This window comes from Pieris rapae, chromosome Z, assembly GCF_905147795.1.
Source record: "Pieris rapae chromosome Z, ilPieRapa1.1, whole genome shotgun sequence".
NCBI lineage: Eukaryota > Metazoa > Arthropoda > Insecta > Lepidoptera > Pieridae > Pieris > Pieris rapae.
The window spans coordinates 2284042-2299042 of NC_059534.1; the positions used below are offsets into that span (position 1 = coordinate 2284042).

The window sequence follows — 15001 nt, forward strand, 5'->3', positions numbered from 1 at the left end:
TTGAAAGTGTTTTTTTGCAATAACTTTTAAACGGCTTTATCCATCAACTTCAAAAAACTAATCCACCTTTAAGCTTGAAAAACGACGTCGATCGCCACCAAACTGGTCAAAATCGGTTGATTCGTTCGAGAGATATCGTGAACGAAAGAAAACCGAAAAAAGTGTTTCTATCACATAACTTCGACATTTCATATCGGATTATCGTTTTTGATGAAATTAAATAATTAGAGCTTAAAAAATGCGTCGATCACCGTCAACCGCGGGAAAATTGCTTGATCCATTCAAAAGTTATTGGGGTTTGAAAATTTCAAAAATAGTGTTCTATGAAACTTCTATCAGACTTTCGAGCTGGGAGAACTCAAACGCATAGAAATATTATTTCTTTGAACTCAGCGAGCTCATAAGTACAATTTTAAGCGCCCAGGAATGGAATTGCAGGGATGGCCTTTAGGGTGAACCGTTTTTCTTATATTTTTTTTGTCAGATCAGGCAAATCCCTCTAGATAATCGTCAGATTATGAGACAGTACGTTTAGAATATAAATCTGAACCATATATATCTTAATCTGACGCGCTCGAGTATTTCAAAATGGCGAATTTTTTTTGCACATTATAATAATGGCTGCGAGTTTGCGTCTGATCGAAATCGTCAGATTATTGAATGAGAGCTTTTTTTTTGGTGCACTTAACACCCCCTTAGAAAACCTGACGCGCTCGATTAAATTATTTTTTTTTTCATTTTTAACCCTTACGTACAACCACCCCCATCATGCAAATGATCAGATTAACATACGTACATTATTAAAAATACGTAGGACATTGATGTTATCAATATCTGACGCGCTCGAGTATGTCCATGCAACAGTTTTTTTTTACATATTTAAACATCTATAGCCGCTTTCCCCACCGATGAAAAGGTATATATCATATAACATTTTTTTCTTCTTATCATCTAAGCTTTGCAACCCAATAGGTCTCCACGACGCTCGAGTAAATCCCCATTTAGCATCGTGGGCTCCCCTACCATTATGACAGTTCTAGATAAGACCAATGTTCTCAGTGATTATGCGTAATTTCGATACGACACAAAAGATTTATAAGTTTGAAATAGGGATCACGGTATATTTATTTTGAGGCGGACGACACGGTGCAACAGGTTCACATGTGTCTGTGTGATAAATGTGTGATATGGATATGATCTCGATGGAATAAATACAGGAACAGACACAAAGGTGCTGGATTTACGCCCGTAGGGATATACTTATTTTGTCAATAATGTTCAACCATATTTTTGTAATATTTTTCAAACAACATTATTTTACCAGCGCTTGTAATACGTTAAAAATGTTCATTATATTAGTACAATACAATATTTTTATAACCAAACTGTCGCGAGTATTAGGCTCGAACTATATTTTTAGAAAATCATCTTCACAAATCATCAAATATATATTATTATATGACAAAATATAACCAGATAGTATGTCTTTTAAGTATAATAATGTTCTATTAATCAATTGTTCGAAGAGTAGTAATTAATAAGTTGTAGCTTGTTCGATTAAAACGTAGAAAATGTTTAATGTTCAACGTAATATAATCAATTAAAATTAGATATATATTCCCATGTTTGAGTAGATTTTATCTTAAAACTTTTATCTTATAATCAATATGCAGTTTAAAAACTATTATTAATCATGTAGAATGTAGAATGTTGAATAAATGTAGAGAACAAAAATCGTGTTTTATTTAAGTGCCTAAATTCTTAACAATCAAATGTGACTGTGCATCAAAATTGTCATATTAGGGATTATTAAGGAAACCATTTAAAACAAATTTTGTAGTAACTGTAATAAATAAAAATAATTAATTTAAATGAAAATCCATCATATTTAAGGTTAAGTTCATCAACATGGTTAACATTTAACAGTCATTATGTGTTTGTTCTTTTAAAAACTATTTCGTTAAAGGACCTTAAATTGTAAAATTGAGCAAGTTCTTTTAGGCAACTCAAAATGAGAGATATAGAGAGATAGTGTTATGATTTAGAACAATTAAATGTCATTGTATCTCTATTTTTTTTTAAATTCTAATATCGTAACAGCTCACAAGGACTATTGCAGTTGCAAATGATCAATGTATCTGCAATATTTAACTTTGATTGTAAGCTGTTTTTAAAAAGGTATATGGATATTGTCGTCGGTCACATAGTGATTCAATCACACACTCATTCACGTAAGAGTATGCTATAAAAATTTGGAAAAAGAATTTGTTGTTATCAGTTTTAAACATCCAAATCTTAATATATATATTTCTTGTGTGCGTGTGTATGTGACTGAACTCCTCCTAAACGACTGGACCGATTTAGACGAAATTTTTTGTGTGTGTTCAAGGGGATCTGGGAATGGTTTAGATTCACAATTTTGTCCGCTGGACAATGTTTTTTTAATTAATTTTCAATTTATTAGTTGTTGTTGATTTTGGAATGTTTTACATTGGATCCGACAGACGGCGCTACCATCGCAGTGTCAAATTTTAAATAATATTCGAATTTTAATTTTAGTCTGTCCCGAAATTTAAAAAAAGTTTTGTTATCATTGTGTTATATAGTGTGTGACCATGTGCTGGATCGTTAGATATTGTCATAACATTTGAATAATAATTTTCATCAAAATGGCTTATTAAAAATTGAAATTTTGAAATTAAAGACGTGTAGACAGGACAACGTCTGTCGGATCCGCTAGTACCTATATAGTTATCTTAACTTTGTTATGAAAGATCTGGAAATCCACTGGTATATTTTTACTTACAATGATTCTCAAATCTTACACACATCAATTCATACTTTCTTATAATGAATAAACACATTTTTAATTAATTTATTTATTCAGACAACCTCATATTACAAGCAGCAGCTGCCCGTTCTTATCTCTTTGGTTAAGAAATAAAATGCGTTACTACATTAGATATTAATTGAAGATCCAATTATCTATATCTAGTTATATTAATTAAAATTTATATACTTAAATGAATTAAAATGCTTAAGCAGAAAGGCCGCATTTAATGTTAATCGCTCTTCCCTGATACATAGTAACTACACATTGCATCCATATAATATTAATTTAGCTTTAATACATATTAAAAACATATCAACAATATCAAGTGTTTCTCTATGTTATCTATACTAATATTATAAAGAGGAAAGGTTTGATTTTTTGTTTGTTTGTTTGTATGAATTGAATAGGCTCCGAAACTACTTGGCAGATTTGAAAAATTCTTTCACTGTTGGAAAGCTACATCATTCCTGAGTGACATAGGCTATATTTCATTTTCAAAAAAATAGGCATCCTTACTAAAATTACGATAACATTAACATTTGTTTATTATTTGATACAATTCTAACAGATGGCGCTGAGTTAAAGGTAGTAGTTTGGCAAGACGACGTTTGCCAGGTCAGCTAGTGATACTATATCCTTTTATTTTTAATCTACGCAGACAAGGAACTGATTGCTAACAAGGAACGACACAAACTAATATAATACAGAAACCCGAATGCTAAATATTGTTTTAAAACTGCAACGCCGATATAAAATAAATTATTGAATATATGTTATTTATTCTCTTTATTTACCTCTCGTCCGAAGTTCAAACGTCAGCTTATTAGTATAAAATCAATACGGGGTGTATTAATTACAAGCTATTTACCTTATGCTTTATGCTATGCAGGCTATGTACCTTTATTAATATCCGCCTGCATAATATATGTAGAATTGACAACACAAACGGATATTAATGTTGAATATTGATCACAAAATTATCTATTCAATACTATATTGGTAATAGAGCAAGTTGGAACGGCTATCTATACACTGAAAACGTGGTGTATATATAATGCGTTCTATGTGAGTAGACAATTATACTTTTTAGGATAAGACCAAAATTTAAAATCAATCGAGGCAGTCCAAACAGCGACTCGACATGCCATTCGACTTAGTAAACGCCTATTGTTGTTCATATGTTTAACCAAATGTTAATAGTTAGTTACTTCATATATATAGTACATAATGATTTCAAACCTATGCTAAACATTTACCAAAAATTATTTTATTTTCGGATGAACCGATGAAAAAATAACTTATGATGATGACTGATGGATGGATATCAGTAAATTCACCCAGTAGTAAATTAAACTTTAAATAACACATGACAATATTATACTATACAAAAAAGTATGAGTCTCTTCTGAATCAGTTTGAATCGCTAAACAATTTAAGCGTTCTCCGCTGCAATAAATGTATGAGAATTATATAAACAACTCACCATTATCATCTTCGACGGGCAACGGTCCAACAGTGCCGAAGAAACGTTTGTCTAGTAGTTGTAAAAGTTGTAACGCAGTCTCGTGGACAGGGGCTCGTGGGCAGCCGGTGCACATGAGGGTCACATTAATGATAGCCGTGTAATGATCGCAGGGGTACTCCCTACAACAAAACAATAAAACATGAATTTCTTTAATCCATTCGTAATCGACCAGGTAAATGTGTTCCACCCGCATGTAGCATTCGCATTTAGCTCTAGTTTGAACGTCTGAAAAATGTATAGTCCGCATGTTCTTCGCTCGTTTGAACATGCGGACTATACATTTTTCAGACGTTCAAACTAGAGCTAAATGCGAAATTCAATATACATTCCGCCTTCGCGGCTAATATATTAACGGCGTAAAATTTAGAGATTGAACGTCACAGAAAAAATATATTTTGCATTGGTATAATAAAAAAACTATCCATGAAATTGGAGTATGTGTAGCGTGACCACACGTCCCGTAACGGGACTGTCCCTTTTTCCAATCACGAGATCAGGTGTCCCCGAAATGAGCTGTGCGACGCAAAATTGTCCCGTTTTCTGAAACCGCGCGATAATTCGAGCAGCAGAATATAAAAAAAAGTGCCAAGAGTTTAATTCTTAAAGGTAAAAAAAATATATATTTTTATTTATTTATATAATTATATATATTTATTATATATATATTAAACATAATTTGATGAAAAGCAACTGGCGGCCTTGTCGCTTTAGAGCGATTTCTTCCAGACTATACATATATAAATTGTTCTTCCGATAAATATAACTAAACATTTTGGGCACCAATATTTTGTGATTTGTAACTTGCAAGCCAATCTTTTTCTAAACAAATAAACCTAAAACAGTGTTTTTTTTTCATTGATTGTCCAAACTTAAACCAATGTTCCGTTTTGAGTAAAAAAATAAGGTCTCTAAGTATGTCTGACTTGCTGAATTTATCGTACGAAAATGTCAAAGAGTTTTAGGCAAAGGAAACTCCAGGCGTCACATAATAGACATAGAGATCCGTTTGTGTGGAAGTATTCGTGTATTTGAAATTCTTTATTCCGTCTTGTTATTGCATTCGATTTGCACCTTTGAACGATAAATCGTCCCTAACATATTTTTGACTTCGTTAAACGAGGTGTATTCAATAAAAGTAAGAACACATTCTCGCAATTACCTTTAATAAATATCATAATATTTTTGATATTTATTTTAGGTTTATACTCTCTCACTCTGCATACGTTTTTTATAAAGTTATTTTTTTAGTCTTCTTCCTGATCCCTTAAAAATCGTGTACTGCGGCCACTACTGCATCTACAAATATTGCTTTAAATACATCTTCAGTTCTACTGGAACAACATACATTTTTTGCTATTTTAAAATGGCGATTCGATTGCGACGTCACATTCAAATCGTCATAAGAAAATCTGACATGTCCGATTATTATTAGTTTTTTCAATTTTAACCCTTATTTACGACGCAAACAATCAGATTAACACACGTACATTATAAAAATAGGTAGGATGGGTGCTATCAATATCTGACGCGCTCGAGTATGTCCATGGCACAGTTTTTTTTTACATTTTTAGAAATCTATAGCCGCTCCAACCACCGATGAAAAAAAAGTTTCAAGCTAAATTCAATTCTATTCAAACGTATGTCTTCTGTCATTCTTTATTATATCTAATGTCTGGACTATGCCTGACATCATTTATTGTCCAAGAAAAATGTAATACAACCCACTTATCTGTGGTTTATGCCTGTATGTGTCGAATTTTACATATTGCACATTATTGACCTATTTTTCCGTGGTCTAACCACACATACACACATGAGAAACAAATCAAATTGTTTATAGTGTTACTGTAATTATTCCCGTATATCTTTCTAATAAATAGTCTATAGTTTATAGTCTGAGGTTACTTTATACACAAGACTATTAAAAAAAAAATAAAACAACAAAATGAAACATAACTTTTAGCTTAGTTAATAATGTTTAGCGGATTAAGTGGAATAGGATCACGACGGTTAGTCGAATATTGTATGTCAAAGTCAGATTAAAATTCAACAACAACCAACTCTTACAAAGAGATTCTTAGGCAGCTTTATGTCGTTCGTGAAATGAACCATTACCTTACTAAACTTACTAACAAATGACGTCAGACATCGTTAGTAACTCAATCGGCCTTAGTATCGTCGATAGCTATTAATAACTGGCATTACGTCGCAGGTAGACGATAATTTAAACACGACAATACGCTAAGTAAAACGCGAAGCCAAAGAGGTAAGAAACAGACAATTATTTATGTATACAGGATGGCAGTAGATCTGTGCACGATACTACATATATTATACGGTTATTTTGCGATTTAGGTTAGGTTAGGTTAGTTCATAGTAGTATTCGTTAGAAGTTTTATTTAAACTTTATTTCTCAATTGAAAAATTTATTTTGTTTACACGAGAAACTTAATATGTACATATATACGAGCGATACACGTCGCCATTAGTAGTAGTTTTTGTTCATATTTGGTGTAAGAAACGAAAAACGAGGAAAAGGAAAAACTGTTGTCAAATTGATCTCCAAAACTTACATAAAATGTTGAGTTTATGTACATTTCAAAAGAAATTTATCTTTTTATCACTCTTTGATGAAATTAATGAATAAACCAAGACTAACATTGTATAAAAAACTGTCAAAGAGAGAACGTTTCTGGAAAGTGATACAATCCATCTGAAGAAAGATATATTTATTTGTATGGTAGGAAAAAATATCTTGTACTATCAAAAAATTGATAAAAATACCAACTTCTTTATTATTGCTAACGATTCAAGGAATTTGTGTTTGTCAAGAGCACGTATTTATTTTCGCGATTAAAAATTGATAACAGTTTCCTTCAAAGACATCCATCCGCTTCTGCGAAGGATGAAGATGTTATCTATTCAGAGGCAAACATAAAAGTGCTTTCTTTCAGGGAAGTTACTTTCAAAATCTTCAGTATTCCGTCGGCAGGGGATAAATTCAATATCACAAGTGGTATTAATGTTAATTTTTAAATAGTTTGCCAAAAAATAATTTCTTAGAAATATTATCGATATTATAACGGTCTACAATTTTGTTAGACAGGGTTACTCTTGCCCGAGATTCTCGATAAAACAATATAAGCCCCGGAAGGATGCTGGCCAAGATAGAATAAACAAGCTCTATTTCTTGTTTAAACAATACGCTCAGCATCGTTCGAAGATATCTTATGTAACCCCTAACGACGCAGTTGTGCGACATCTAAGCTGTATCTTTCCATGTACCGACAAATTCATGAAACTAGTATATGCTTTAAAAAAAACCGGAAACATTTGTGCAAGGCGTATGCACGCCTGAATATGTATTCAAAGCCATAAATTAAAAATATCACTGGTGTTAAATAACTAAGACAATTTTGCAATTAGATGAACTAATAAACAAAAATCTGTAAACTCCGGTTTTTCTGATGACGATTATCGTAAATACTATAAATAATAAATTAAATCAGTGGCGCTACAACCTCTTTACATCTAATAGGCAAGTAGGTGATCAGCCTCCAGTGCCTGACACACATCGTCGACTTTTTGGGTCTAAGACATGTCGGTTTCCTCACGATGTTTTCCTTCACCGTACGAGCAAATGTTAAATGCGCACACGAAAGAAAGTCTATTGGTGCACAACTGGGGATCGTACCTACGACCTCAGGTATGAGAGTCGCACACTGATGCCACTAGGCCAACATTGCTCTATCCTATATACTATAGAATCCTTTATCTATACGACAATTAACTATCTTTTGCGAATAGTTCTGGTGCCTCAATAAGACGCTAGAAGTTTTTCAAGCTTAATAAATGTGTGAAAGAAATTACCTTGCACTGAATATGGTAGCGAGTGCCATGAAGCATCCGTCAGCCACCCGAGGAGTTCCAGTGAAGCATTTGTCCACAGTCCAGTCTAATAACGGGCCAATGTCTGGGTTGCATTCCAATAGCAGGACAATTGTTTCTCGCGCCAGTTCATATATCTAATAAAAAAGCATACATCGGAATATAGTTTCCAATCTCTGGTGGGATATTTAAAAATCATAATAGCTTTATATTATTATATCGACAACCTTTTAAAACTTCAACAGTATTGTTATTTACAGAAATAATTGAATGATGTGCTACATTGTGAACACGTTTTCTCCTAGCGTTGTTAAGTAAAACAGAATGCAGTTTTCCGGTTCAATAAATGCCTCAAATTATAGAACTTTTATATAAACTTACCTTAATTTTTATAGAACTTTTATATAAACTTACCTTAATTTTTATAGAACTTTTATATAAACTTACCTTAATTTTATAGAACTTTTACATAAACTTACCTTATCATTAGTTGACGATAGCATTTCGCTGAGCCACGGATATAAAGACCCATCTTCAGCGAGTGCAGCCGGAGCGAAGCAAGGGCCGCAACACACTAGCGCACTCATTGCCTACATTAAAGAAACTTTTTAAAAACTTTGTTGTGTTAGGTTCTTGTTAAATTAAGTTCTGTTTCACAATGTCCGGATAAGTTCCAAATAAGCTATTTATTACTTATTGGTAGGATAAATAGTATTTTTGCGTTTCACGACTGTCAAATAGCGCTATTCGTCATGAAATGCGAAGTATCTTATTCGGAACTTTTATCTTTCGAATAATTTATGTGTTGCATAGCTATTTGGCACTTTATCCATACATTGTGAAACAGGCCCTAAACTACGTAATTTTTTATTAATTTTATTTAAAATCCTTAAAGTGATTTTACTTAGCCGACCTTGTCAGTACATACCAACATGGACATTTTGCTTCCCCAGATACTGTTCGATTTTACGGAATGAAAACTTTTTAAAGTTTTTGTTGTGAATTTTTCTCTATATAAACCACATGGTTCAAGTCATAAGTTTTTAATTAGCAAAAAATAGAAAAAAATAAAGGGGTGAATTAAGGTTACTTTTATGTATTTTTGTATGCTGTATCATACCATATGTTTGAACCTTTTTGTTGTTAAATATTATGTATTCCATCTCTGGCTATATCTAAAGTGTAATTGTTTATTATATATAATTTTTGTTAGCTCTACTATTACGAAGTAAATATGACTCATTTTCATCATTTATCTTTATTTTTCATATTCGGACGTAGAGGCAGTACACGAAATTCCACCTCAACTATGCGTTCCACAACTATGCGTTTTTCAACGGAAGTATTTCGGAACCATTTCCACTTTCCTTTCTTAAAAGGCCAGCAACGCACTTGCGAGCCCTCTGGCATCGAATGTCCAATGGGCGGCGGTATCACTTAACATCAGTTGTGTCTCCTGCCCGTTTGTTTGTTCTATTAAATGACAAAATTTAAATATTAAAAAAATACATACTTTAAGTGCAGCTCGATTTAATCTCTCATCGACTTCAGGCGTAGCCGGTTGCGGCACCAACGTGCCAAGATGCTTCACTAGCGGTCCACACCAGCCAGCGAACAGCGAAAAGAGTGACTTGCATAACTCGCGTTTCACCAGCGTACTATACATCTCCACTGTATCAAACATTACGTATATAAATACACATTAATATTGGTTTTGGTCGTAAAATCCTATTCAATCTTCAAAGCTCTAGACATCCTATAGAGGCAACCAACAAAGCCTAACCAGACAAAGGAAAGAAGCATCATCTGATGTTAGCTCCCGCCGGTTATACACAACGGCAGAACCCATAGGCAAATAAACAAATTGATCAACAATATCCATCAATACAAATTAATTTACAAAAAACTATTCATATTTAAATAACTATAACCGTAAAATGTAACTACATGTTATATGTATGTTAATAAAGATGTCTATATTAATTTAAAAAGGATTAGTAATTGTATAGAACATTTGTACTGGATAACTTACGTGGAAAACTCTTGATAAGTTCAGTGACGAATTCAGCGAAGGTGAGCCGCTGTTCTCTCGCAGCTGGAGCATCTTTTTCGGCCTCCACTTCCAGGCTCTGACGGACTCCCTCTAAATATTCGGTTAGGGCGGGGTGAAGACCTCCGCCTTCTAGCGCGAAAGGGCTACAAAAGTAGAGAAGTCATTATACTCTATACATGAAATATAGGTATATTTAAATAAACTGCCAAACTGTTTCAATACCATGTTCTGTTAAATTTGATATAAGTTGATAAAGCAATACAAATGTACCCCAATCGTGTTAAGATGCTCGTATAACATAGATATATCTTGGAAGAATTTAATAAGATTTACCTGATCGCAAAAGTTTTCCTCTGGGCAATGATAAGTAACATCTTGTTGAGATGAAGTCTCAAAGCGTCCCGTCTTCTACGCCGTCGCATATTTTCTTGTTTACGATCGACTGCCTCTCGTAACAACGGAACGAGTTCCTCAAAGAGATCCCTAAAACAATGAAAAATTTGAATCCTCGTAATACCAACTCCTACAAAATATTCTCCCAAGAACCAACTTCAAATACTTACCCGGGGTATTGGTAATGTCGATCAAAAACCGCTAAAGTATTTGTTATACACTTGGTTTAAGGGGTAATTTCAAAAATTAAAAATATGTTAAAGTAGAAAAAAATAGCTGTTTCAATTATGTGAATACATTTTACATATTCATATATGTTAATCAATGACCGAATAATATTAATGAAAATAACAATGAGATGAAACGATTCATATTTTTTTATTTCTTAACTTTTCTTGGCAGACAGGTTTTTGCGTTTTCGTCAATTTCTTGAATAAATCCCCCTAAAAAATATACTTTTGGGGTTTCCCCCAAGTTGGCGTCACTGACCAGGATATAAATAATTGAAGTATGTATATATTATAATTCATAAGTGAATATGAGTAACAATAAATTTGTATTGGATAACCTCATACTACCAAACCTCGTAAAAAGGATAATGATAATTTCTACTCACTTAAGTGCATCCGGATTGATGTGTCCACAGGCATCGACAGCCGCGTCTCTGACCTCAGCCACCTCACAGCGTGCCAGCGGCACGGCCAATTTATGAAGTGAACTCGGAACTGCCGCTGCGCCACGTGTTTCGCCGCCACTGCGTTCGCTCAGCGAATCCGGAGACGAACTGTCATACGTCACAACATCATTGCAAAAACCTTTTACACCCGGACCTCATCTTGGTGAGGATTAATATACAAATAAATCTTTCTAGTTGCGTAATTTGTAGCGACATCGTTACTATTAGTTTAAATTTAAGCACGTGTTTATTGATGAGGAAAACAACGCTTTAGAGGAACAAAAGATAAGCTGCATTATGTCACCAATATTGGACGCTTATAGTAACGGTATCTTTTTAGTTCAGTTAGCACAAACAACCGAAACACCAAACAAAACATAAAACAACCAACTAACTATGGAACATCGTCGCAAATGTATGATTTTATGAAGATGGTGTGAAACAATTGCCACTACGATGACCTTTTCAACAAGCAACATAACAATTGTTAAACAAACACAGCCTGAAAATAACATTTTCATATTTTCCTATTAATGGGTTAATTTCAAGGATATACAAAAATAACATCGATCAAATGATCATCCATATGATAGATATGTATAATAGCCGCATGCATTTAGAAAATAACAATTTACGTAGTCTCCCAACAGACGAAACCTGACCTTAGAGGCTTAAACATTATATACACAAGAATGTGTATGATTTTTGGACGGTAATGTAAATTATTACTACAATTCAAGTGTATGGGTTTTGAAACGCGAGCTACTAGAAGCGAAGACATACAAAGTGCATTTACTAGTACTACATTTGTTTAGGTGTTTCAAGATTTATATTAAAATGTGAAGATTTTTTTTAAATGTAATATGAGGCAAACGGGCAGAAGGATGTTAAATGATACCGCCGCTCATGGACACTCAAATTGCCAAAAGGCTCGCAAGTGCGTTGCTGGTTCGTTGTTAGCTTAGTGTCTATATTTTTATACTTTCAATATAAATTTCTGCAGTCTCTTAGAATTATGATATAATCATTTTTCTTGCTTGTTTAACTCCAATAAACAACGCTTTAGCAACGTTTAGAAAATACGCAGTAAACACAGAATTACTGATCAGTATGTTTCTCGTAATTTGAATAAAATAAATCATAGATGTTTATTTGTTTCGTACGTGTACGCTAAGAGCTACTTGTATAGAAATATGTGCGTGTTCTAAACATTCACAAACAGGCTCAGATATATCAGACAAAACAATGTTTTAAAATCGAAAGATCTCATTACTCATAAATCATAGTTAATGTCTGTTTACAATCAATAAATCTTTCGATTCAAAAATCATAAGAAAGGGTTCTTCATATCCGTTTCCAAACATAAAACACGTAATGATAATGTATGTTCACTGGAATGTATAGAAGTTAGAGAGCCACTCTTAGCTGTGAACCGTCTATGCGTGAATGAATTAATGACTTCACATTTAAATGACACGCGATTCCATCTTACGTCCAATTGTACCGCGTCATTTAATGGTCAATACCACAGCGTACAATGCGTACGTGCGTACGTGCGTACGTACGCGGAGCGTGTGTAAAAAGATGGAATCGCAAGAATGAATAATGCCGTGCACGATATCGTTTGGCCACCTCGTTCGCTTGTGGTGCCTGTGCGCGCGGGCATAGCTCAACGGCAGCGTGAAGAAACCGACTGGCGCGTTGAGGCTCTCGTTGGATGAGGTCAGGTGAGGGCCCAACCATGCTTCACCCTCCGTGCTATAAGGGTTACACACATCACGACCAGTTTCTTATATTTCCTCTTTATATGGGCCAACACAACGTCCTCGTTCCATATCAAATCCATTATACTTTTTTATAGGACATGACAATTATAAAAAAGTGACGAAGACTGTTAATATTGTGTTGCTTTTATCATAAAGATCATTGAATGGTGTCGATAATTGTAAATTATTACGATTGTGTCTTGCAGTGTTCTTATCGAGTGTATAAGGAAACATGCTAGGTGTTATTCTAATTGTATTAGATTTCAAAAATTATTAAAAATTTAGTAATCTAAGGATTTACTACTAACATTCCCGTTACACCTAAGAAATACGTTATTAAATGGCAAAAACTATTCTGCTACTAAAAATACTGTAATATTCGTAATGATAATAAAATGCCAATTTCCTTGCTATCCCAACGTCACAAAAACTGCTCATACATTTTTATTAAGGCAATTTAAAAACATCTAATTTACGGAGTGTTATTAAAGAAAATGATGAGTTATTAAGATAGTATTCGGGCGGTGTGTAAATATAAACTTGCATCTCACAAAGGTCTGATACATCTCTTAGGACACAAACCTGAGGCTTAGATCTGGACTTGCGCAGCGGACGACCGGACTCGGCACCGCCGGCACGACGAGGTAGGCCATAGTGAGGTAATACTTCCATACTTGCATATAGCCGTCTCTCTCTTTCTCAGGCTTCCGCGGCAAAGCCGGCGAACGGGACAAGAGGGACGCCCGATTGTCGTTGACAGGTCTGTAATAATTTTAATTTATAAATGCCACAGAATAAATATATAAAAGTCGTATTAGTGTGTAACTAGAAATCAAGATCGGCTGGACCGATGTTATCTCTTTTTTGGTGGATTCTTCTCCGCTCGGAAGAGCAGAATATGTAATATAATATCGGATCATCGATTATTATCCAACAACTATAATGATATGCCGTCTGTTGACAAAACTACTCATCGTTACATCGAATTTCTGTAAATTCTAGAAATTCCGAACTTAACTTGCATAAGATCGCGGCCACACGATGCGGTACCTTCGTTACATCGTGTTGTATATCAAGTTCTTTATCAAGTACATATCGCAATAGTATTGTCTTTTATTTACATAACTTTTACACATTTAAAGAAAAACACTTTTTTATGGATTATCTTAAAATATATATTTCTTGTGTGCGTGTGTATGTGACTGAACTCCTCCTAAACGACTGGACCGATTTAGACGAAATTTTTTGTGTGTGTTCAAGGGGATCTGGGAATGGTTTAGATTCACAATTTTGTCCGCTGGACAATGTTTTTTTAATTAATTTTCAATTTATTAGTAGTTGTTGATTTTGGAATGTTTTACATTGGATCCGACAGACGGCGCTACCATCGCAGTGTCAAATTTTAAATAATATTCGAATTTTAATTTTAGTCTGTCCCGAAATTTAAAAAATGTTTTGTTATCATTGTGTTAAGTATATCGTGTGTGACCATGTGCTGGATCGTTAGATATTGTAATAACATTTGAATAATAATTTTCGTCAAAATGCCTTATTAAAAATTGAAATTTTGAAATTAAAGACGTGTAGACAGGACAACGTCTGTCGGATCCGCTAGTAGTTATGTATTATTGTATTTAAACTTATAATTATTTGTACATAATTTTAAATTTAAACCGCCGTTTCGCGTGCTTTAGAGCGTGCGTGGTCACGGTGACTGAAGACAAAGGTGTTAAATGTCAAAAAGTATTACAGCTGCAGAAAATGTTGTATTATCTGTATTTATTTCCCCGGAGTTGGTATCGACTAAAAGATGTAGGGTTTTTGCAGAAATTGCTCACGGTGTCCTCCATTTTCGCGGATTATATTA

The 15001-nt window shown here is 33.8% G+C and overlaps 1 protein-coding gene across 2 annotated transcripts in view; it reads right to left on the reverse strand.

Moving 5' to 3' along the window:
- LOC111003405 (protein furry) overlaps window positions 1-15001 on the reverse strand; it is a 69422-nt gene that overhangs the window by 37802 nt on the left and 16619 nt on the right. The window contains exons 17-25 of one of the 2 annotated variants that reach the window (XM_022273886.2): window positions 13717-13896; window positions 13001-13126; window positions 11309-11476; window positions 10633-10782; window positions 10279-10442; window positions 9760-9917; window positions 8726-8836; window positions 8229-8383; window positions 4317-4477 (exon numbers count right to left, since the gene is read on the reverse strand). In XM_022273886.2, the coding sequence (XP_022129578.2) occupies window positions 4317-4477; window positions 8229-8383; window positions 8726-8836; window positions 9760-9917; window positions 10279-10442; window positions 10633-10782; window positions 11309-11476; window positions 13001-13126; window positions 13717-13896 (1373 nt within the window). The remainder of the gene's footprint in view (window positions 1-4316; window positions 4478-8228; window positions 8384-8725; window positions 8837-9759; window positions 9918-10278; window positions 10443-10632; window positions 10783-11308; window positions 11477-13000; window positions 13127-13716; window positions 13897-15001) is intronic. The other variant, XM_045634234.1, reaches the window with a different exon arrangement.